General features: G+C 45.7%; 2 protein-coding genes across 11 annotated transcripts in view; one reads left to right on the top strand and one right to left on the bottom strand.

Annotated features, from left to right (window-relative positions):
• LOC102977630 (speedy protein E5-like) overlaps positions 1–8,437 on the top strand; it is a 28,390-nt gene extending 19,953 nt beyond the window's left edge. The window contains exons 2-6 of the mRNA XM_055089125.1: positions 5,565–5,759; positions 7,263–7,321; positions 7,675–7,760; positions 8,110–8,284; positions 8,378–8,437. Coding sequence (XP_054945100.1) covers positions 5,565–5,759; positions 7,263–7,321; positions 7,675–7,760; positions 8,110–8,284; positions 8,378–8,437 — 575 coding nt within the window. The remainder of the gene's footprint in view (positions 1–5,564; positions 5,760–7,262; positions 7,322–7,674; positions 7,761–8,109; positions 8,285–8,377) is intronic.
• Positions 3,727–24,293, bottom strand: part of ANAPC1 (anaphase promoting complex subunit 1) — a 119,334-nt gene continuing 98,767 nt past the window's right edge. For 3 of the 10 annotated variants that reach the window (XR_003682234.2, XR_003682233.2, XR_003682236.2), the window contains exons 47-50: positions 22,769–22,903; positions 18,440–20,189; positions 17,342–17,501; positions 16,657–16,779 (exon numbers count right to left, since the gene is read on the bottom strand). Coding sequence is in view for 4 of the 10 variants with exons in the window: in XM_028496614.2 (XP_028352415.1) it covers positions 16,664–16,779; positions 22,769–22,903 (251 nt within the window). In the remaining 6 variants the exon portion in view is untranslated. The other 7 variants (XM_028496614.2, XM_028496613.2, XM_024129841.3 and 4 more) reach the window with 7 other exon arrangements.

Genomic DNA, 24,293 nt, shown 5'->3' with positions numbered 1-24,293 from the left:
GAAATCTGAAGAATGGAGGAAGCAGGAATCTAGCCACCAAGCTGAAGGGCAGCCCTGGCTTCAAGGATAACCCCTTAATGGGCTGGAATTAGGGGTGGAGACCACAGACCCAAACAGAGTCAGGAATAGTGTCTCGGAGGGAAAAGATGCCGCCCCCGTCTCCCTCAGCTCCGGACCCCACAGGGCACTTCTCATGGGGCACCAATCAGAGGGAACCATGGCAGAACCTGCGGTCACTCCACCCCAAAGCTTGGCACCCAGGTTCCCAGTGGGAAGAATGCTTTTCAAGGGATCTGGCCTCTGCCATGTAGTGCTTGTGTGTGGTCTTGGGCTAGACCCTGGTGCTTTCAGGGCCAGTGTTTTCTCATTTATCAATAAAGAGCTTAAAATGAGTAAATTTCAAATGGCTTTTAGCAATGAAATATTTTTTTCAAACTGATTTCTCTACCAATCCTCAGTAAAAAAAAAAAAAACACAAAAACAAAAACAGACATGCAGTAGTGGTTGCCTAGAGCTGGAGATGAGAATGCGGAGTGACTGCAAATGAGCAGGACGGATCTTCTGGGGGGATGGACATGTTCCAAAATTAGATTGTGGTGATGATTGTTGAACTCTGTGTAAATACACTAAAATTCATTGAACTGTATGTTTAAAATGAGTGACTATTATGTAACATACATCAATAAAGCAGTTTAAAACAACCCAATCAAAAAATGGGCAGAAGACCTAAATAGACCTTTCTCCAAAGAGGACATACAGATGGCCAATAGGCACATGAAAAGCTACTCAACATCACTAATTATTAGGGAAATGCAAATCAAAACTACAATGAGGTACCACCTCACACTGGCCAGAATGGCCATCATTGTGTTCAACATCGCTAATTATCAGAGAAATGCAAATCAAAACTACAATGAGGTACCACCTCACACTGGCCAGAATGGCCATCATTAAAAGGTCTACAAATAGGAATTCCCTGGTGGTCCAGTGCTTAGGACTCAGTGCTTCCACTGCAGGGGGCACAGGTTTGATCCCTGGTCAGGGAACTGAGATCCCACGTGCCATGCGGCACAGCCCCCCCGCCCCCCCAAAAAAGTCTACAAATAACAAATGCTGGAGAGGATGTGGAGAAAAGGGAACCCTCCTACACTGACGGCGGGAATGTAAATTGGTGCAGCCACTATGGAAAACAGTATGGAGTTTCCTCAAAAAACTGAAAATAGAGTTACCATATGATCCAGCAATCCCGTTATCCCACTCCTGGGCATATATCCGAATAAAACTGTAATTCAAAAAGACACATGCACCCCTATGTTCATAACAGCACTATTCACAATAGCCAAGACATGGAAGCAACCTAAATGTCCATCAACAGATGAATGGATGTGGTACATATATACAATGGAATAATACTCAGTCACAAAAAAGAATGAAATAATGCCATTTGCAGCAACATGGATGGACCTAGAGATAATCATACTAAGCAAAGTATGTCAGAAAGAGACAAATACCATATGATATCACTTATATGTGGAATCTAAAATATGACATAAATGAACTTATCTACGAAACAGAAACAGACTCACAGACATAGAGAACAGACTTGTGGTTGCCAAGGGGGAAGGGGGGTTGGGAACGGATGGATTGGGAGGTTGAGATTAGCAGATGCAAACTATTATATATAGAATGGATAAACAACAAGGTCCTACTGTATAGCACAGGGAACTATATTCAATATCCTATGATATACCATAATGGAAAAGAATATGAAAAAGAATATGTATGCATGTGTGTATATATATATATATATATATATATATATATGTATAACTGAATCACTTTGCTGTACAGCAGAAGTTAATACAACATTGTAAATCAACTATATTTCAATAAAATTTTTAAAAAACTGATAGAAACAAAGAACAGATGGATGGTTACCAGAGGCAGGGACTGGCGGGCAGGTGAAATGGTTGAAGGTGGTCGAAAAGTATGAACTACCAATTATAAAAGAAATAAGTCCTGAGGATGTGAGCATGGTGACTATATAATTAACACTGCTCTATGGTGTACTTGAGAGGTGCTGAGAAAGTAATCCTAAACGTTCTTATTACAGGGAAAAAATTTTTTTGTAACTATATGAGGTGATAAATGTTAACTAAACTTCCCGTGGTGACCATTTTGCAATATATACATATGTCAAGTAGTTATACTGTACACCTTAAACTTATACAGTGTTGTACCTCAATTACATTTCAATAAAACCAGAAGAAAAAATGGTTAAGAAAAAGAGGATGTTAAAAGATAAGCTATAGACTGGGAGAAAATATTTGCAAACCACGTATCTTACAAAGGACTTGTATCTGAGATATACATAAAAAGCTCTCAAAACTCAACAGTAAAGAAGTAGTTCAATTAGAAAAAAACATGAACAGAGATTTCACCAAAGAGGATATACAGATGGCAAATAAACACATGAAATCAATATCATTATGGAATATCATTAGGGAAGTGCCCATTAAAACCACGAGATATGGTTAAAATAAAAAGTGATAACCCAAATGCTGACAATGATGTGGAGAAAGTGGATCACTGATAACATTCCTGGTGGGGATGTAAAATGATGGGGCCACTCTAGAAGATTACGGCAGATTCTTACAAAACTAAATATGCACTTGACCATAGAACCATGGATTCCTACTAAGCAATAAAAAGGAATAAACCATTGATTTATGCAACAAATTAAATAGCTCTCAAGAGAATTATGCAAATTAAAAATAAAAGCCAGATCAGAAGATTATACACTATCTGTTTCCATTTATGTGTTTTTGAAATAACAGAATTATATAGATGAAGAAGAGAATAGTGGTTGCAGGGGTTGTGGGTGGAGATACTATAAAAAAGTAGCATGAAGGATCCTTATAACAGAACTGTTCTATACGTTGGTGGTGGTGTACATGAGTGTACACATGTGATAACATTGCACAGAACTAAATACACACATAAGTGACTGCATATAAAACTGGGAAAATCTGAATAAGGTCAATGGGTTGTACCAATGCCAATTTCCTATTGTGATACTGTGCTATAGATATGCAAGTTTGTACCACTGAAGGAAATTTGGTGAAAGGTATATAGGATGTGTTATTACTTACAACTGCATTTATGAATCTACAATTATCTCAAAATGAAAAAGTTAATTTTTTTAAATCTCAATATAATCATAGTTAAACACAAATCAGAAGGGAGTAAAAATAAACGACATTGGGAAGGAGACGCAAGAGGGAGGAGATATGGGGATATATGTATATGTATAGCTGATTCACTTTGTTATAAAGCAGAAACTAACATGCCATTGTAAAGCAATTATAGTCCAATAAAGATGTTTAATAATAAATTAATTAAATATCAAATAAACTACATTAATAACTTGAATATGAATCCACTTTTAATTTTGTATTTTCTCAATTTTTTGATATGTGGATGAATCACTTTCATTTGGAATCACTAATTGGTTAGATGAAACACAAGATGAGGTTCAGAGGTCATACTGGGGTAAGAGGAAGTGATCCCAGTGTTCAGGCTGGGACACTAACTCCTTCCTCCTTGAGGCCCACAGTCTTTTCCCTGAGAGCCTTTTATAAACCAAAGAGCAGTTCTTGGCGGAATGGTGTGATGTCACCATTGACTCATGGCAAGGGCTCCGGAATCTCGGAAGCCATTTGATCCCGAACACTTGGCTACAGTCAGTGCTCTTCTCACGCTGTTGTGAGGCTGCATTCTGGGTAAGGGTGAGGGCCTAGATCTTGAGGGAGCCTCCAGGTGCTTACTTGGGGTGGGCACCACTCTTTTCTGTACTAAGGTGAGTCTTGGATCCTGAACTATGTTCCTCCAAGCTGTCGCAGGGGATGTGGAAGGGACCACCTGTGAACCTCCAGATGAGTGACTGGGATGCGGTAGGAATACAAATAGGTCTCGAGTTTAGGGAGAAAAGAGAACAGGAGGGGATGTGGGCAAAAGGAGAACAAAATGAATATGGGGGAAGGAGGAGAGACAGTAAAGCGACTCTACAGAGGACTCGACCTTGAGAGCCCCGGGAGCATGTGGACACTTTGTCACCCAGGAGGAACACTGCCCTCAAGAGGCGGCAGGCGGCACTGGCCTTCTTGAGGGAGAACTGCCTCAATCAACTTCCAGGGCCATTTCGGACAGGCCTGGGCTACTCTGGTCAGATTTTTGCCAGGTTGGATTGCTGTAACTTTATAGTGGTTCACAGGGATATTTAGGCAGAGCCGATGACATAAGCGTGTAAGGTGGCCCAGCTCAACCCTAATGGAAATGTGACTGAGGCTCAACTGTGGCTGCCACCAGCCTTCTTCCCCTGAGCACCGCTCAGACACGAGTTCTAATCCCAAATCCAAAGAGCTCTAGCCACCGTCAAGGAACAAATCCTAGACAAACTAGGTCAGCATTTCCTCATCTGTAAACAGGCAAGTTATACACCTCCTCGTAAGGACTGAATGAGGTAATCCCAACGCACTAATCAATATCTGAAGTTTACTAAGCAATTACTGTTAGCTAATGTTATTGCCATTTTAATTATTATTAGGTCTCACAAGAAGCAGGTTAAGCGGAAAGAAATGGCCTGGTCAGAATCAAGTTGGTTTCTTTCCATTTTTTTGTACCCAGAAAAGACAGGATATCCCTCTGAGCTCCACATCGGCTGCCTCAGAGACTGCTGCAAGCCAACAGGACCCAGCAAAAAAGAGTCAGAGGAAAAGGCAGCGCATGGAAGGGAAGCCAGGTGTGTGTGGTCATTCACACTTATCCCTGCTCTCTGAATGAATGAAGGTGATAGATCATCATGGCTCCAGCATCATTTCTTCTTCCCTGGACTCTCACGGGTGTGGGTCTGCAGGGCAGGGGAAAGGGTGTCCAGGGTGAGACAGGAGGTCACTATCTTGTTCACCTTTGTAGTTATTAAAGACATCAATGACCAGACAGTTTCACATTTGTCTCCACAGAGGTGCCCCCCAGGCAGAAAGATCCATGGAAAGAGGCGCAGGAGAGCAGTTTTTCCCTGGCAAAGAAAGGTAAATGTTAATTCAGTTCCTACCCTCCTTTATAGACAAAGTGCAAAGGGGGTGACGGTCATTCTTATCCCTTCAAATGTCACATGCAACATACTCAAGGTGAGTGAGAAGGTAGGAAGAGCACAGTGTTTCCCAGGTGGGTCCCTCCCCTGATCACACAGGGTCCTTCCTCTCTCCTGGCAGCTGCTCAGGATGGGAGCCCTCTGGCCTCCAGTTCTGCCCCTCCAGAGGCTGTCTCTGAGCAGAGAATCAGGAGGATGAGAGGCCAGAAGAGGAAGAGACTGATGGATGTCAAGGGAGGTGTGGTGTCCTCAGCTTCCTTGGCCCTGAACAGAACATCAGTTACTGCTGAGTAACCACTTGTTGTCTTGTCCTCAGGAGGCAAGGTTCAATCTTCAGGGTGAGCTGCAAGGGAAGACTCAGGACCTCCCAGGTGGGTCAGGTCTGTGCTCACACAGAGTCTTGTTCCTGCAGCCGCCCAGGAGAGCAGCCCCCTGGCCTCCAATCCCACCTCCCCAGAAGCTGTCTCCGAGCTGAAGTCCTGGAAGAAGAGCAGTCAGAGGAGGAACATGTGGACTGTCAATCATGTCGAGGGAACGAAACTCAGGATGAGCAAGAGAAGATCCAGTTATCGTCCAGAAGACCAAGAGGCCTTCTACCGGCTTCTGGGTCTGTGCTCTGAGCCAGTGGAGTGTCAGGTCCCTTCTACACTGAGGATCCCAGAGGCTCCGGGATCATGGCCAAACCTCCCCCTGGGGCTCAGAGCTGTGAGGTGTCCAGGTGGCACAGAAGCCGATCACTCTGTTTCCACACTTTTACTGCGGTGCTGATGGGTTTTCATCTGAGACAAGTTCTTGGAGGGAGAAGGGAAAAAAGGACTCACGGTTGAGTGTTCAATTATCAAGACATTTTAGGACAAATCAAGGGAGGAATCCCCTGCCCACATTTATTCCCTCCAGTTAAGATTTTAGAGATTAGTGACGAAAGGACAAACTAGATCTCGCTGCCTTTATGCTCAAAGTGGGAGGAGACCAAAAAAAAATCACAGAAATCAGTTGCTCTCAGCCAGTGACAAATGCAGAGAAGGAAAAGGCAATGACACCTAGAGATGGGCTGTGAGCAAGAGTAGGAGCTTTGTGACAGATACTCAGGGAAGGTCTGCAGAGAAGGTGACGTCAGGACCAGAGGCAGCACCGAGTGTGGCAGCTTGGGGGATGACACGGAGCTGACACTGTCCAGTGCAGCACCCGCTAGCCACATGCAGTTATGCACATTTAATTCTACTGAGTTAAAATAACCTTCTGAAATTCAGTTCCTGGTTCTCACCAGTCACATTTCATAAGCTCAGTAGCCACACATGGCTAATGGCTACCGTATTGGACAGCAAGCTACAGGATATTTTCATCATCACAGAAAGCAATGCCCTTCCGGGAGCCAGGCCGCCTGGACAAGGGTCAGGGAGGGCGAAATGATCCATGACCCCTCCATCCTCCCGTCTGGGTAAATGTCATTGTCCGGGGCAAGATGTGAAGGACGAGGAGCACCTGGCATTCTCAGGCCCTCACTGGAAAATGGCACCTCCAGGGACAACTCTAATCCCAGATGAGCCTGCTGGGGCCAGGGGAGGCCAGGTCATTATCAGCAGGAAGTGAAGGGGTCCAGGAGAAGGAGGGCGGAACGCCCAGTGTCCCCCCAGCCCCGCCCAGGGGGGTATGAACTCTCCACTGCCCACACAGGACGCTCAGTTATCAGGTGGGGCAGGAAAGCGCCGCACAGTCACAGGATGATGACGTGTCAGGAATGTAGCGCCCAGAGGCCCAAGGCCACATTCAAGCTTTGGCTCGAGGAAAGTTAGGTTAAACTTTGAGAATCAGGTCATATCTCTCTATGAAACACATATACCCACCCATGTGTTGAAGATTAAATAACGATAGCAAAATCCCTGCCCCACGGTTGAGACTCACTCTCCCTGGGTCAATGGAAGGAACAGCTTTGTCACTGTTAAGGCTCTGAGCCTGCCTGGGGGAAGAGAGCTGCCTCTACTTCCTGAAACAGAGGAACTGGGAGAAGTTTCCAGTTCTCCTCCTCCCTGTGAAATGTCCCACAGCCCCAGGCTTGCTGCTCCCAGAAGGGCTGCCCCAAGGCCCTCATCACGTCTCCCTTCCTTTACAGAGGACCCTGTTATCCAGAGCTTCTTGGAAGCTGATATTTTCCTGAAAGTGTCTGACAAGGTACTCACAGCACTAAAATTATGAGGGACCAAGGGGTCTGCAGTGTCACCACGCCCTGGGGCTGTGGACGGAGGACAAGGTGTCCGCCTGAGCAGAGGCCCTGGAGAGACCCGCCCTTGGTGCCAGAAAGGAAGAAAGGACACACTGCCGGTGCCCCGGCCCTTGGGCATCTCCTCCCTGGCCTCCCGTCAGCTCATCTCCACATGTCCAAGGGCCATGAGACCCTTAGCAAGGCCCACCCTCGGTGGTTTTCCCACCTGGCCTCTGGATGGGGGCGGGGCGCATGGCCCACTCAGGACACTGGCCCAGCCATCGACCCCTGGCCGCCCCTCCCCTGCCCTGTCTCCACGCAGTACCTGCTCTCCATGGTGGTGGAGTACTTCGGCCGTGTCGGGCTGCCTGGTCACCTCTACAACAGGATCCACTTCTTCCTGGCCCTGTGAGCAATGCCTGAGGGCCCCCAGTGGTGGTTCAAGGCCCTCAAGGGCTCACATGGTCAGAGCAGGGGAAGGCAAGGAGGAAGGTCCTGGGATAATGAACGTAGCCAGGAAACACCATTTGCTGCCCAGAGACTGAGGGACCCGAGGTAAAGTCCCAGGGAAATGGCGACAGCCAGAACCTTGACCTGGGCCGGGCACAGCATGGGCCCAGCAGCCTTGGTGCTGAGGACGGTCCTGCCCTCTGTGGACCCGGGTGCTCCTCCAGGGTGACCTCAGCAGCCTCTCTCCACTGTCTCGCCTGAGTCCTTGTGGGGGCCGGGACCAGCTAGCCCTCTTTTCTGACGGCAGCTACATCGCCTCCGACATGGAGGAGGACAACCCCACGTCCAAGCAGAGCATCTTCCAGTTCCTGCTGGGCAGGGAGCACTGGCCAGACCTCTACAAGCAGTTCCTCAGGTTGAAGGTGGAATTCTTCCATGCGATGGAGCACCGAGCCTGGGTCCCCCTGGATTTGTGTGAGGAGGTCTGTCGGGGATGAGGGCCGGGGAGTGCACCCCAGAGGTGGAGGCGCTGGGCCCCTCCTCCAGGCGCTCACCCTGCTGTGCTTCCCTTTCAGATCCAGGCCCAGAACCCACATCACTGGGTCTGGAGTCGGGCACGCCAGTGCGCCCCCTAGGTTCCCAAGGAATGGAGCAGGGGCTGCAGGTGGTCCACGTGAGTACTGGGCCTCCTGGTGGGGACAACCCCACCCCGTGCCCTGCAGTCACCTCCAGGGCTGGTGGTCACGAGGAAGTGTCACTGCATCCCTTAATGCGCTGTTAGCCTAGTAAGGGCTCTGAGAACTCCCATGGTACAGAAAGTAATTACTGTGTTTATACAGAAATTCTCCAAATGGATTCAATTATGGAATCATTTACTATGCTATACAAGGTCCCAATTTGCATATCAATTTTTTTCTTCTTTTTTTTTTAGGAAAACTCTTGGAAATGCTGATCTAAGTAATGAATGAAAACCTCTGCAGGGTTTTGATCTGAGTTGATTTTTAAATATAAATACATGAAAAACACTGAGGTCATCCTTTCTGGAAAAGGAGCCATTACCATGGTGGCTCTCGGGGAAAAAAGAGAACGATTAACTCCAACATGTCATCAAAGGTTTTGTGCGCTTTGCTCCCACTTGATGCAGGCTACCCTGAGCTGGGTCCCTGTAGTATGTGTCAGGGTCTAGCCTCACGTGGACGGAAGGAGCTCCTAGGGCTCTCTAGTCTCTGAACAAAAAAGCTCGCTGGAAAATAAAGGAAACAAGTACACATGCAGGGCTGTGAGGAAGCCCGTGACAAACAACACATGCACAGACCGATCACCTGACTACCATCACACGCCTTAGCATTTGTTTTCCTTGGCTTAAATTTCGTTTTTATGTGTGGATTTACTTGAAGTGGAGGGAGACCTTCTGTGAAATGCATAAAGAACCCCCCTGCCAGGGAAGACGGCTGTACTAGGACAGTCCTGTGAGCCGAGCCCCCCACACTTTGCCTCATTGCAGGGGCCCATTCTGACCCCAGGAGAAAGAAAAGGAGAGAGAAAAGCAGGGCAAGTGTGTTCTGAGATAAACCGAATTTGGTATGAAGTTTCATTCATCCCCCAGGTTTTTGAGGACCAAGAATATGTCAGGACTACATATTCCTACTGTATACAGCAGAAGTCTCAAAATTCGAAAGAAATAGTGTTTTTACTACAATAAGAAAAAGAAAAAAGAAAGAAAGAAAAACATCCGGGGCCCCTCTTGGATCTGGTCACTCCTAAGAGCAATGAGGGTGACAGCTGATTTTCCCAGAGCCCCTGTCCTACACGCGCCTTGTGCTGTGGTGCTGACAGCTTCCTCGCTGGGGGGTCTGCCTTCCACTCCGATCTCACTTTCTCTCTTTTCTTGTAGCTCCTGCCCCCCTCTCCCACCCCCACCACGGGGCCTCCAGGCAGCTGTAGAGGGACAGCACTGGGCCTCCAGCTCTCCTCAGGCCCGCAGACCATGGCAGCCTGAACCTGGGGTGTCAAAAGCAGCCAGTGGCATGACGGCCCCCCAGCCTTCCAGTGGGTGTCAGCTGACAAAGGCCCTGACTCCTGAGTGCTCTGAAAGGGTCTAGCAGTAACATGGAGGGGGGCACCCAAGGGAGACAACAAGAGCAGAGCAGGAGCCTCCACAGAGACCGAGGATGGGCAGAGGAGAAGGAAAGAAGGTCAGGGGGAGGCCTGGACCACCGAGGAGGAGGAACCTGAGAAGAGCCCAAAGAAACAGCTAGAAGGTAGTGAGGAAAATAGACGGAGACAGGAAGGAGAGAAACACAGGAGGAGAGAGGAGGACAATCAGCATCTCATCTGCTGGAGAGCAGCCTTATCCAGCGAAGAGATGGGAAATTTCAGCCGAAGGACTGAGGGAGGGCATGGAGAACATCCGTGGACGGATCTAAGGCTGACACAGAGTGGGAACAGAAGGGGGTAATCGTATGCTATCGTTCACTCTGACATTACAGAAATAACCCAACCTTCAAACTCAGAGAAGGGAGAGAGCAGGGGAGGGGCTCATGAATGCTGCCTGGGGGAGAGGTGGGGAGGTGCCAGGGTGCCATCAAAGCTGGAAACAAGACAGTGGAAGCCGAGGTAAGGAAAAGAGGGATTCAAGGAATCCTATGAAGGTATTAGTGTTAAATACAGTCACAAAAACACGAGCCATCCTAAATGCCAAAGTCATGAATACAACAAATTTTGAGAGCAGAGAAAACAGACCAAATAAAGATACACGGTAAATATAAGAAATGCGGTATAAATATAGAAATATAAAAACTAGACACACCTTAGATCATATTATTAATAAATCTGAACTCACTACTAAGAGAAAAAGATCTTCAGATTGAATCACAGAGCAAAACCCAGCTGTGTGGTTTGTAAGAGCTTATCCTCAAATCAGAGGTGCGAGGGGTACACCAACAGACATGCTCAACTGAGAGTAGGAATTGTGATTTTTACACCAGGGGAAGGAAAATTAAGGCTCAAAACCCTTCAGAGAGACCAAGAAGGTCACTTGGGGTCAGTGGGGGGCCCTGGGGGCACCTGTCCAGCATTAAAGGCCATCCCAGGGCCTGGGCTGGTCCGCTGCAGCTTGATTTGCTCAGTGATGCTCAGGTTTACAGCTCTCTGTGTGTATAGCCCCTTTAGGTAGGAAGTTTTATTACTGGGCAGCTGCTATACAGTATTACTGGGTAATCACTGCAACTGCCAGACAGAAACTATCTAGCTCTTCGTCTCTTTTTTTTCCCCCTGGAAATGTCTCATTTTGCCAAGAAATTTCTGGTAAGGTTCCCAGGAACCTCACAGTCAAAGGCTTATAAAAAGCCGACTCCTTTCAGGAAGCAATACAGTTGTTCAATGCTCTCTATCCCATGAAGGTTTAGCATTTTCTTCGAGTCCTCCAAACTTTCAGCAGCTAACGACCACAGTACTTTTCAGTCTGTGACACCCAGTCTGGGCTGCCCCAGAAGGCCAAGGTGGAAGCAGCTGGGCTAAGGGTTGGTTCTCTCCTCAGGGTGGCCGCTGAGGGGCAAACCCAGAACCAACAGGACTGGGCAATGGGCCACACTATGTCCCCATCCACACACCGGTGACTCCGTCCCAGGAAGCCTGACACAAATGGGGCCAACCCCAATGCGTTCCAGTTACTCAGCTAAGAAGTCGCCCAGTCTTCCTTTACTTAGTCATAGAGTCCCCTCAGCATGTTCGGGGAGACCCAAGGCCACTCTGGGGGTCAGTGCTGCTGCAGCACCGACGCTGGTGCCATCCGGGGGGGCCGGCGCAAGGATTCCAGGACTGCAGAGAACAGCCGAGAGTCTGACAATGGAAGAGGCAAGCAAACAGCACTGGGAGCTCAGGGGAGGTAACCAAGGGGCTGCAAACTCCACGAGCAAAGCCAGGGGAGAACAAGTGGTGGGGAATCGCGACGGGCTGTGTTCACATCCGGGTCATGACGTCCCACACAGCACCACAGCGTCTGCTCAGGAACCCAGGCAGAAAGGGTGCTGCTAAAGGGAAGCAGATGGAGGGGTTTTTGGAGGAGAGGATGAAGAAGCCCCCACAAACCTCCAGAAACTCCAGGGCGGGGCCCCCGGGCAGAGCTGGTATTAACGCCCTGCTGCCAGGTATGCACCATTTGCCCTCGTGTCCGCCTATAGCGGCTTCGCCTCCTCTCCCACCTCCCGGCCTTGCTTGCATCTCTCGCTGGCACCTCCCAACGGCACACTCTTACCTGGTCCCACACGGGAAACACAGGTGGAGGCTAAGGAGAGAGGAGGTGGTGAAGATGTCGAGTTGACATCCAGGCCCCTCACAGGGCACAGGGGATGACCTACAGGTGAACCAGTGCAACAGAGGGGGTGTGGAGGGAGATGACCAGACAGCACCTGCACCCTCCTCTGGGGACCTGCAGAGATTTCATCACCTGAGGGCTGGAGCTCCTCTCATCTAGATCTTACAGGGCAGGAGACTGCAGCCAGGATGCTAATTACAGTGGTGCAGCCAGGATGCTAATTACAGTGGATTTGCTAAGGATTCTTCCTTCAACTCCAGAGTTATACACATTTACCCAAAATATCTTCTTAATCTCTGAAATGGTACAGTAAGCAGAATTAAAATATTCTTGATAAGTGAAAGATACGCACACAAATAAACACAAATAAAAGAAAAACAAGTGGCACCAACTAGCTTCCAACCACTGTCCCTGTGATGAGTCCCCCAGTAATGTGACTCCACAGATCAGGATCTGGCATGTCTGGGTTCTGAAAGCACACGGTCCAGTGTCCCAAGGCCCTGCACCTGCACATAAGACTCAGGATGGCGCCACTGACTACAGAGGCAAGGCGAGACACTTCACACCTGAGTACTGGAGTAAAAGCAGTGGAAATTAAGAACATGTGCTTATTTACAGATTTGCATTGCTTTTATTGAGCTTAGTATAAAATTAATTCTTTTCTTAAATTTCCTACTTCACGTTTTAATGTACCATGGAAGAAATATTTTCAGCTAAAAGAGAAAATTTTTAATTAAGATAGTTGTAACGACCAAGAAAGCAACACACAGGTTAATTCAATTAATCTGATTCCAAGAAATTACACAGAATCCTTTGTTTTTCCAAAGATGCACAGAAAAAGGAAGAGTCAGTGTGTCTGCTTTTTAAAGGTGTTCATAAAGTCTGCCTGGTGCAACGTCCTTGTAACTTACATTTAATCAGCCTCTTCCTGAGGGTCTACTGGACCAGGAAGAAAGGCAGTAATGGACCAGGTTCTCGGGTAGAAACAGCGTGGTCTGGGCGCCCAGGCTTGTCTGGGCTGCGTTGGGGAGCGGTGCGGACTTGGGCCAGCCACCCCTCCCTGAGTCTCCGGGTCTCAGCTGTAGAACAAGGGGCAGGACCAGATGCCACCTGAGGGAGCTTCTGGTGCAGCTGCCTGGTCGATGGGCTCCCCTCGTCTGGGGCCTGAAAGTCCTGCCCTCTAAGCAGCCCCCACTTTCCATCCCAGCCTGACTTTCACTCAAGAACATAAGATGGAGCAAAGTAAGAGGATGGAGAACAGGCAAGTCTTCCTTATCCACAGGCAAAAATCAAGCATATGGCTTTAGGGGCTCTTCTTTTATCGAAAAAGACTTTTCGGAAGCTTGTGACTGTAATGAGAAGCAACCAATGTATTTTGGAGAAGGGGGAACCTGGCCTTAGAAGCAGGAAAACACAGTCACCTGGGAAGCTTTGGAACCAGCGTGGGTATCTGCCGGGCGCAATAAGTGCTGACAGAGGCCTCCACGTGGAGGGGGTGCTTTTCCGACCTCACCGCTGCTTCCTTCCACTGCTGGTTAAAAACTGCAGACACAGGGGTACAGAGGTGACCAAATCCTGTCCCCTCCCCCATTGCTTAACTGGAGAGATCTTCATACAGTGAGGCATTTTCCCCAAAATTTGGTCAGTATGAGGATGGGGAACCCAGAAGAGAGGCCCCCAACCCTGTATGAAGGAGGCGACAAAGTCTTCCTGCTTCGGTCTCAGATTGGTCCACAGCCTTAAGTTTCACCCAGTTCCCAACATCCTCTCCCGGTCTGGCCTACTCCTGTCGCTCAGACTGGGCTTTGGCATGTGCTTCCCTTGGAATCGTCACAAGTCCATTCCTCTGACAATTCCTGCCTTGGCTCTCACAGGCTCTGGCTTCCAGTCCAATGCTGGCTCCCACGCTCGGGCCTGTCTACAGCCCAGCAGGCTCGCCGGCCTCCCACCAAGCGCGTTTGCACACTGACCACCAGGCTGAGAGATGCGAGCCCCCCTCCTTCCTGCCTCCTCTAGGATGTCAGGAGATCCCCTAAGCTGGGACATGCCCCTCTCCGTATGCTGTGAAGTCAGCTGGTTTCTAGACAAAGGGTGAGAAAGTGGCCTTATTCAAGTAAGATTACGCAGCACCAAGGAGAAGTTCTGTGAGGCTTATACCAATGGTGTCCTGCGGCTAAGGCCTGGTGTCTATGCCTCAGAGCTTCCCACAAGTTCATGCCTTCACTCCTTTGGAAGACACTCGAGCGAGGAGCACAGATGTCAGCATCCGTCGGGGAAACGGTAATAACCTGAGTGTGTGTGTGACTGTACTGTTTCTTTAATCATGTCCATCTATGGAGGCAATGACATGCATTTCCATCTGTGTAAGCAGAGAAGATGGATGGACAAGTGAGGAATCACACTGTGACAGACATTACCAGTACTCACCAGTGTCTACTTCTCCCCTTTGTGAAAGAACACTTACGAGGTGGAACAATTTATTTCGTGCCAACAGGCTGTAACCAGAAGTGACATGGGTCACTTCTGGTCCAAAACACACTCCGAGCTGGATGCGTTTCTCCAGCTCTTCCCTGCCATGGCTGTGAGGAGGCTAAAACGTTCTGGATGCTGAGAGCCATACTCTCAAGATTTTTTGAGAGCCCACAAAGAGCTGGCACTGACTTCTCCGATGATCCTAACGTGTTTGCTCAGGAGCAGACTGTCCAGAACATCATCTGTGCTCCTCGGGAGGCCCAAAATATAAAGACAATGCTGTTTCCAGACCATCTGCAACCTTCCATCCTGCTCTCTCCCTTATAAAGCCTGATTTTTGCTTTTGTTGACAACATTCCAATGACTGTTCTCCTTCGTACACGAGAGTTCATACGTGTGCAAATAACTCAAGTCATTCTTCAATCAGAGAAAAGCTTAGAAGTTATAAACAACAGAGAGTGAAGACAGCGACAGCTGCCCAATACTGAGTTCTCCATACCGACTCAAATGGAATTTCAATAATCTACCATTTTAATTTTTTTCTTTTATTTTTAATTAGAAGAAAAAACTCTTTAAGTGTGAAGGAAGCACATTTCACCCTCCCAATCAGCCACCTTGCCTATGCTTCACACGCAGGGGCAAGTCCCAGGGCGGGCACACAGGTGGAACAGTGAAGGTCTGACGAGAACCACGGATGCACGCCTTCCGGACGCAAGCCCCCTCTGCAGGAGCAAACACCACAAGGGTTTCTGTCAAACTCTCAATGGAAACAATTCTATTTGCTTTCATTTTTACTTTTAAAGCTAAACCCCACAATTCAGGGTGTGGAAATGTGAAATCACTGGATGGACCTTGCAGCTTCGACCAGTTTACGGTCCCACCGGCCATTTAGGAGGCAGAGGGCACATCAGTATCTGGACACCAGGGAGCCTTCTTCTTCCTGAACTGGAAACCTGAAGCTGCAGACACCTTTATACGAATCCCTTTCCTCAGCATCTGGTCCAGAAACTTGATACAGACGTATGTTCTCTAAATCCTGGATGGAAATGAACTCTTTTTTTAAAAAATAAATTTATTTATTTTATTTCATTTATTTTATTTTTGGCTGTGTTGGGTCTTCGTTGCTGCGAGCGGGCTTTTCTCTAGTTGCGGCAAGTGTGGGCTACTCTTCGTTGCGGTGCACGGGCTTCTCATTGCCGTGGCTTCTCTTGTTGTGGAGCATGGGCTGTAGGTGCGCAGGCTTCAGTAGTTGTGGCACACGGGCTCGGCAGTTGTAGTTCGCGGGCTCTAGAGCGCAGGCTCAGTAGTTGTGGCGCACGGGCTTAGTCGCTCTGCGGCATGTGGGATCTTCCTGGACCAGGGCTCGAACCCGTGTCCCCTGCATTGGCAGGCGGATTCTTAACCACTGCGCCACCAGGGAAGCCCCTGAACTTTTATTCTAAAATATAATTTCTGAAGACCTCTCCGTAGTGGAAATTTCTTATTTTCTCTATTTAGAGCAGGCTTCATGTTGGGCAATTCTTCATTAGGGTATAAATCTCCTCCTGTTTAAGATGATCGATCATACTATGAGGATGCCTAGCACTGTCACAGGATGTACGAACTTACTTTAGACAAGACTATGGTGACACCTTAGGAAATACTAAAAGCCCTTCATTGCTGCAGAAAGTGAAACTATATGACAGAGCTTTAAAACTTTGCATTTCTGAGCATAAAGTCACCTGAATCACCATAGCTGAAAGATTTCAAAAACTAATATCCATCTCAGCCCCCGCTGCTCTACTCTCTGAAACCCCAAACTAAAGTAATCATCAAGAGTTTTGAAAACAAACCAAAAAATTTTATTTACAAAAGTAAATTTTCACTCATTTTTATATTCTTATAATGTTAATGCCAACAGCAACAGTGTCTCTGGGATATTTAAAACCCTTGATTTTAAAATACATTGAGGTTTGTGCAGCTCATTTCCCCCCCAGTTATATTATAAAACTTATAAAGGTTTCTTTAGCTTTGTTGTTTGGTCACGTTTTTGTGCAGAAGTCACGTTTCAGGGTAGGCTTACCACCAGACATGATCACATAAGCATTGGTTGTGGATTTCCAAGAAGCAAAGGAGCCAATCTCAGCAAAGCTCGCACTGGCATCTTCAGCTGTTTAAATTTGAAGAGGAGTTCTGCGAAGCTTGTGTTCCCTAAAGAAATGGAATTGGAGGGAAGGGGTCACATATCTAAATAAATTCAGCCATACATCCTCTTTCAAGGAAGCTTCAGACACATAATCACATTTCAAGCTTGCATTCTTTGGTTTGAAAACAATTACTGAAAGGTAATATTTAAACTATGAATTTCCCTAATGCACTATAGGGTATGATTTGATATAAAATTTTAATTTATCCATTCTGTACTTCAGAAATGACCTATAACCATATGTGAAACTATTAATACTGTTTAAATTCATATATTACTTAAATATAATTAATAAATGTGACCATCTATCCTCAATTACCATAATCCATGCCCTTAATAATTTGCCTAAAAAAAAAAAGACATAGGCTCAAAATGAGTAACAGAGAAGTTAATCTAACGCCTCGTCCTCTAACAAGCAATGGTTCCCAACCTTGGTCCAACAGAGTCAGATGTAATTTATGTGGAGTACAGCCTGGGCATCTGGAGCTTTGAAAGCTGCCCAGGTGATTCTGATGTGCAGCCAAGGTCAAGAACCACTGCTCTAAAGGGACGCAGGAAGCGTATTACCTGCAAATTCTATTAAGCATCATCTTCCTCTTTGCCTCCATCCTCACCACATGCCGCTGTCCACAGTTCCCTTTCCTCAGCCCCAACATATACACATACATGATCCCGATGAGTCTCTAAGCCACAACAAGCATCCTAGTAGACATGCAGACGGCAGAGTCTACAGGTGGGTCATATGATGCCATGAAGATGGACAGAGAAGAGTCTCATGATATGAATCAAGTGGCTTTCTGATAAAAGCATAACTAACACAAGAAAGAGTTGTTAAATGCTGCACAGAATATGAAGAAAGCAACTATTTCTCTTTAGTATTTCCTTTTATCGACTCTGCCAGTAATCTGTGAATTAAATGTGTTTAATAAACCTCATATAATAAATTTATTATTGTCATAATAAATTAAGACAAATTTCCTATTTAATTGTTATCCACAGTGTTCCCAAGACCTTGCTAAAACTCAAAGACAGAGAACAAATACATATGAGCTATGGAAAATATCTCCAATGTTCTGATACACTGTGGACTCTAACAGACCATTTAGACTTTTTTTTTTTTTTTTTTGGCCACAACACGTGGCATGAGGGATCTTAGTTCCCTGACCAAGGATTGAACCCTCACCCCCTGCGGTGGAAGCACAGAGTCCTAACCACTGGACCACCAGGGAAGTCCCCAGACCATTTAGACTTAATGTGATTGTCACTATGGTTAGGTTTAAATGTATCATCTTGCTATTTGTTTTCTATTTTCTCTGTCTGTTCTCTGGTTCCCCCTTTTCCTCTTTTCCTCTCTCTTGGACTGAGTACTTTTGATGATTCCACTATAGCTCCTTTATTGCTTATTAGCTCTAACTCTGTTTTCTTATCTTAGTGGTTGCTTTATGATTTATAGTACTATCTCTATCACAGATTACCTTCAAGTAAGATTATACCTCTTCACAGGTAGTATAAGAGCCTTACGGCTGTAATTCCATTTCTCCCTGCCCAGCCTCTGAGCTAGTATTGTCATACATTTTGCTTTTCAGATTTTACAAACCCCATAGTACATTGTTATTATTTTTATAAGTCAATTATCTTTAAAGAGTATTTTTAAAAGAAACAAACCTTATGTATATATCCATGTAGTTACCATTTCCAATGCTCTTCATTCCTTTGTGTAGATCCATATTTCAATCTGACATTATTTTCCTTCTGCCTCAAGGACTTACTGTAACATTTCCACTAGTGTGGGTCTGCTGCTGTTGATGAATTCTTTCAGCTTTTGTGTGTCTGAAAAAGGCTTTATTTCATGGTCTTTTTTTTTTTTTTGAAAGATATTTTTGCGGGGTATAAAATTCTAACTAGATAGTGTTTTTCCTTTGAGTCCTTTACAGATGTTACTCCACTAATTTATCACTTGCATTGTTTCCTATGAAAAATATGCTATGACTCTTATTTTTTGTTTCTGTCTTTTTCTTCTGGCTGCTTTTAAGACTTTTTATCATCAGTTTTGGGCAATTTGGTTATTATGTGCCTTGGTGCAACTTTCTTCATGTTTCTCAGGCTTGGGATTCATTGAACTTCTTGCATCTGTGGACTTTCGTTTTCATTAAACTTGTAAATTTTCCAGCCATTATTTCTTCAAGTATTTTTTTCTGTCCCTCTCCCCCATTTTTCTCTTCTTCAGGGACTCCATCTCATGTAAATTGGGTCCTTTAAGTCCCAGAGTTTACTCCATTTTTAATGCTCTGTTCCTTTTTTTTTTAATTCTTTTTTTCTTTTTGTATTTCATTTTGGATAGTTTCTAATGCTGTCTTCAAACTCACTTTTTTTTAATTCTGCAATGTCTAATCTGCTATTAATCCCATTCAGTGTGTTTTTCTCAGAATTATAGTTTTCACCTCTAAAAGTTCAGTTAGATTCTTTTTATGTTTCCATATCTCTTAATGTTTTGAAATATGGAATAAGGTTATATGGAATCGAGTTATAACTGTCTTAATGTCCTTGTCTGCTAACTAACATCCATGTCAATTCCAGGTCAGTGGTAATTGATTTCCCACCTCCTTCATTATAGGCTGTATTTTCCTGTTTCTTTGTACGCCAGACATCATGAATTTTACCGTGGGTGCTGGATATTTTCGTATTTCTGTATTCTTGAGCTTTCAGAACATAGTTATATTACTTGAAAAGCAGTTTGATCCTTTTGTGTCATGCTTTTAAGATTTTTAAGGCGGGCTAAAATATTTTAGTCTAGGGCTAAATATTTCTGTTTAGTCTGTTTAGTCTAGGGCTAAATATTTCCCATTGTTGAGGCAAGACTACACTGAGTACAGCCCCTTAAATTGTGAAGTTGTGGGAACAGACACTGTTCCTGAACCTGTACAAACTGGTTCTCTCTAATCCATTAGGACAGTTCTTCCCTCAGCCTTGGGAAACTTCTTCACATGCATGTGTTGATTAGTAAGGACTCTTCTGATATTTGAGGGGGACCCTCTGCAGACATCTGGCATTCTCTGTGTGTAGCTCTCTCCTCTCTGGCACTCTATCATGTAAACTCTAGCTCCTTTGGCTCCCTGTACTCTCAGCTCCATCACCTCAACTGAAGGAGTCTTCCAGGCTCTTCCTGGATTCCCTCTCCCTCCTTCACAGTCTGGAAACTCTCAAGGCTTGTTAGCTGGGCCAATCACAGGGCTTATCTCATTTATTTCTCATCTCTCAGGGATCACTCTTCTTCATTGCCTGATACACGTCTCAAAAGCCATTGTTTCATATGCAGTGTCCAGTTTTCTCTGTTGTTTTTTCAGCTTGTTTATTTTGTGTTGTTTTGTTTTCTTGTTTCGGGTAGGATAGTAAATCAGATCTCTGTTACTCCATCCTGGATGAAAAAGGAAGTCTATGCTTTAAAATTTTTTCCTCTTTTATTTTTAGTACCTTGACTATTATGCAACTAGGTGTGGTTTTCTTTGTATTTATCTTGCTCAGGGGTCACTGTAGGTTGATGTCCATCATCCATTTTTCAAAATTCTTAGCCTCTGTCTCTTTAAATATGGCTTCTATCTCATGTTCTCTCTCCTCATGTTCTGGGATCTCAACTACATGCATGTTTGACTTCTTCACCACGTTCCACAAGTCTCTTACTCTCTTTTCTGAATTTTCCATTCATTTTTCTCTCTGTGCTTCAATCTGTTTATTTTCTACACACTTGTCTTCCAGTTCATTTATCTGCTGTGTCTAATATGTTAATTAATCTACACACTGAATTCTTTTTTCTTTTTTTTTCTCTCTCTTTTTTTTTTTTGCTGCACCCACACAGCTTACAGGATCTTAGTTTCCCTACCAGGGATCAAATCTGGGCCCCGGGCAGTGAAAGCATGGAATCCTAAGAACTGAACTGCCAGGGAATTCCCTATATACTGAATTCTTAATTTTAGTTATATTTTTCAGTTTTAGAATTTCCATTTAACTCTCACTGATTCCAGATTTCTGGTGAAATTCTGTATCTTTTCCTCTATTTTCTTGGAAATATTAGTCGGTTATTAGTCATAGTAACTCCAGATACTGGAGTTATGGAAGTCTGATAACTCCAATATCTGGATCACATACAAGTCTGTTTCTTCTACCTTTTATTCCTATTACGTCTTTTAATTTTGATTCAACACTGATACTATGAATTAAAAACTGTAGAAGTTTAAGACATATTTTCTTCCTCCTATACAGGTTAATTTTTCTTCTATCAGGGAGGCAGCATGCAAGCAGATCTCCTCAATTCTGCTCTAGGCTAATTTTAGGTCTGGTCTGTTTCAGTTTTACCTTTCCTGCCAGGGCTTGGCCCTGCTACTGTTTCATGTGAATGGCTGGGAGGCTTACTAGAGCCACTCCACCTTGGCAGGTCTTGAGTACCGCCCTTGGTCTCCTTGGCACTATGCTGTTGGAATCGTTGCCCACATTTTTAGCCTCCTGGTTTCTGCTAGATTTCTTGAAGTTTTATCCTGCGCATGTGCAGGTTCAGATTTGGCAAATGCCTCGGGAAGAGGGCATCCAGGTTTTTGAGTTATTATTCCTCTTGTCCCCTCCTATCTGGGATTTTGCTCCTCGAGTTCTAGTCCTGGGCAATCATTAATCCAACTCTGGCTCCTCTGCCCAGTAGCACTGCTGCTTTTTGCTGGGACTCTACTTCTTGTAATGAATTGACAAATGCCTCTAGGAGAAAGCCAGAGTAAATATGCACCTCCTCAAATGAGTCCCTTCTCTCAGGAATTCTTGTCTCTCAATCAAGTCTGGTCACTATGGTTGCCACCAATTCCTTTAAACTTTATGTAGTTTGTCCACTTTTATATTTGCTTTTGTAGGAGAGTCAGTCTAATGCGAGCAATTCCACTGTGGCCATAACTGCAACAGAAGTCTCTAAACAGTGCATTTTTATCTGAGGTTTTCAAAGCAGCTATAAATCAGTAATATCATTAAATTTTAAGTTTAAATGATTAAATGGACAAATTTTGTATCTGATTCCATATTCTGAAAAATACAGTTAGATGCTAAGATTTTAAACTCTCTATTATGAAAACATTCAAATGTCAATACATACAAAATTAGGCACCTGTTCATTTCAAAGCTTTATAAGAAATTAATATTATGTGTTTTTTAAAAAACCAAACTGAAAACCCAAAAAATACAGAAAAAAATAACTGTAATAAAAATCAATTGGAGCGGGGCTTCCCTTGTGGCGCAGTGGTTGCGCGTCCGCCTGCCGATGCAGGGGAGCCGGGTTCGCGCCCCGGTCTGGGAGGATCCCACGTGCGGAGCGGCTGGGCCCGTGAGCCATGGCCGCTGGGCCTGCGCGTCCGGAGCCTGTGCTCCGAGGCCACAGCAGAGGGAGGCCCGCATACCACAAAAAAAAAAAAAAAAAAAAAAAAAAAAAAAAAAAAATCAATTGGAGCTTCCCTGGTGGCGCAGTGGTTGAGAGTCCCCCTGCCGATGCAGGAGATGCGGGTTCATGCCCCAGTCCGGGAGGATCCCACGTGCGGCGGAGCAGCTGGGCCCGTGAGCCATGGCCACTGGGCCTGCGGTCCGGAGCCTGTGCTCCACAGCGGGAGGGGCCACAACAGTGAAAGGCCCGCATACCGCAAAAAAAAAAAAAAAAAAAAAAAAAAAAAATCAATTAACAGAGAAAAAGAATACGAACATTTAGTTTATTAGTATATACTGGTATCTGGGGCCCTGTGAAGAATCCATCCTCTTCTGAATGTAAATAAAGGTTTATGCATGTGTAAAATTCAGATAGTTTGGGTCTTTTTTTTCTTCCAGAAAAAATTCTCAACAATAACGCCCAAACATGAATGAAGCCAAAAACCTAACTGGAGAAAATAACTCAGTTTAGAAACACCTCCTAACAAGAAACTAAACCCATCAGCGGGTAATACAGGTACTGAAAAGAGGATGTAGACATGCAATTACCTTCTAATCCTATAGACGGCAGGAGCCGCGGGGCTGGCACCGAGTGGTAGACGAGGAAACAGGCCAGCATGCTCAGCTGCGACTCCTCGCAGGGCTGCCCGCTGAGGTAGGCGTGCACACACCCATCACCCCCAGCTGTGAGAGAAGCACACGTGGAACAGAACCAATCGATAACAGAACTGAGAGGCACAAGGAATGCCTTCTTTTTATTATTTTCTCATCAAGAGCTCATTGAGCACTTATCATATACCACACAGGTCCTGTGCTGGGCATTAAGGCTACTGTGGTAAACCAGACAGAGAGCCCGTCACTGCGGAGTTTAGAGTGCCGCAGGGGACGGAGATACTACATACCTAACGATGCAAACAAATGCTGATCCTAAATTATGATGAGTGCCATGAGGGTGCAGTGGTCACCATGGTCGTCTCCCCAAACACCCATTCTACCACCCTTCCCTCCACTGTCACATCTGAGGGGACTGACTGCAGCTCCAGGACTGGATCCTGATTTGTCTTGGCCAGAGGTTCTCAAACTTTAACAGGCATCAGAATCACCTAGCGGACTGATTAGAACACAGACGGGTGGGTCCCCACAATTTCTTGGATGGGCCAGAAAGACTGCCTTTCTAACAGGTTCCCAAGTGATCCCACTGTTGCTGCCCCAGAGACGCACTGTGAGAACCACTGGTCCGGGACAATGAGGACAAGTCCTCCTCCCTGACACAGCGACTGGTTCAAAGACAGGCAGACCTAAGCCACTCAGAGAGACACGCTGCCCCGGGGACTGATCGAGGAATGTGCACGGGTTCCAGTGCAAGCCAGAGACACAAGGAGATGCTCGAGAACATGTCTGCTAGAGGCTTCTGGGAAACAAATTCTTCATTCTTATGGCAAAGCTCCTGGAAGCAACTCTATTCTTCCTCTGAGTTGGAGGCAAGGATCTGTTACAGTCAGTTCATTGCCATCAGAAAGAAGTACTCTGAGGATAAAGCCATGGCACAGAGTGTCACTGATGGAACCTCAGAGAAATGGAGCTGGAGCCACTGGAGCGACAGCCTGCCGTAACTGTGGACTTCCAATTATATAAGTTTATAGGTGTCCTACTGTTAGAGCCAGGCTGAGTCAGGCCTTCTGTTACTTGCAGACAAAGGCATTTTGATACAGAGAAAAAGGTTGAGAGAGAGAAAGAAAGAAAGAAAGAAAGAAAGATGGCAGGAAAGCTGCCTGAGGCAATGTGGTCTTGGAAGGCCTGTGTGGAAGGGGCATTTAAATGGAGGCTGCAAGAATGAGTATGAGTTGGGCAGGCAAAGAATGAGAGGAAAAAGGTTCCCGGGAGGGGAAGCAGCACATTCAACAGTCCCGTGGTGAGAAAAGAACTCCATGCTTTCGGGGAACTGGAAGGGACCAGGGTGCCTGAGTGGAGTTTGTGAGGAGCAGGTTGTATAGAAAGAGGCTGTAGAGGGAGACAGAGGCCTTGCTGGTCATGCAGGGCCTGCTGGCCACATGGTACAGATTTTTTTCACAAC

The sequence above is a fragment of the Physeter macrocephalus genome, chromosome 12, assembly GCF_002837175.3.
Source record: "Physeter macrocephalus isolate SW-GA chromosome 12, ASM283717v5, whole genome shotgun sequence".
Taxonomy (NCBI): Eukaryota; Metazoa; Chordata; class Mammalia; order Artiodactyla; family Physeteridae; genus Physeter; species Physeter macrocephalus.
Note: the sequence above shows the minus strand (reverse complement) of the source record. Positions and strands in the feature narration are given on the sequence as shown.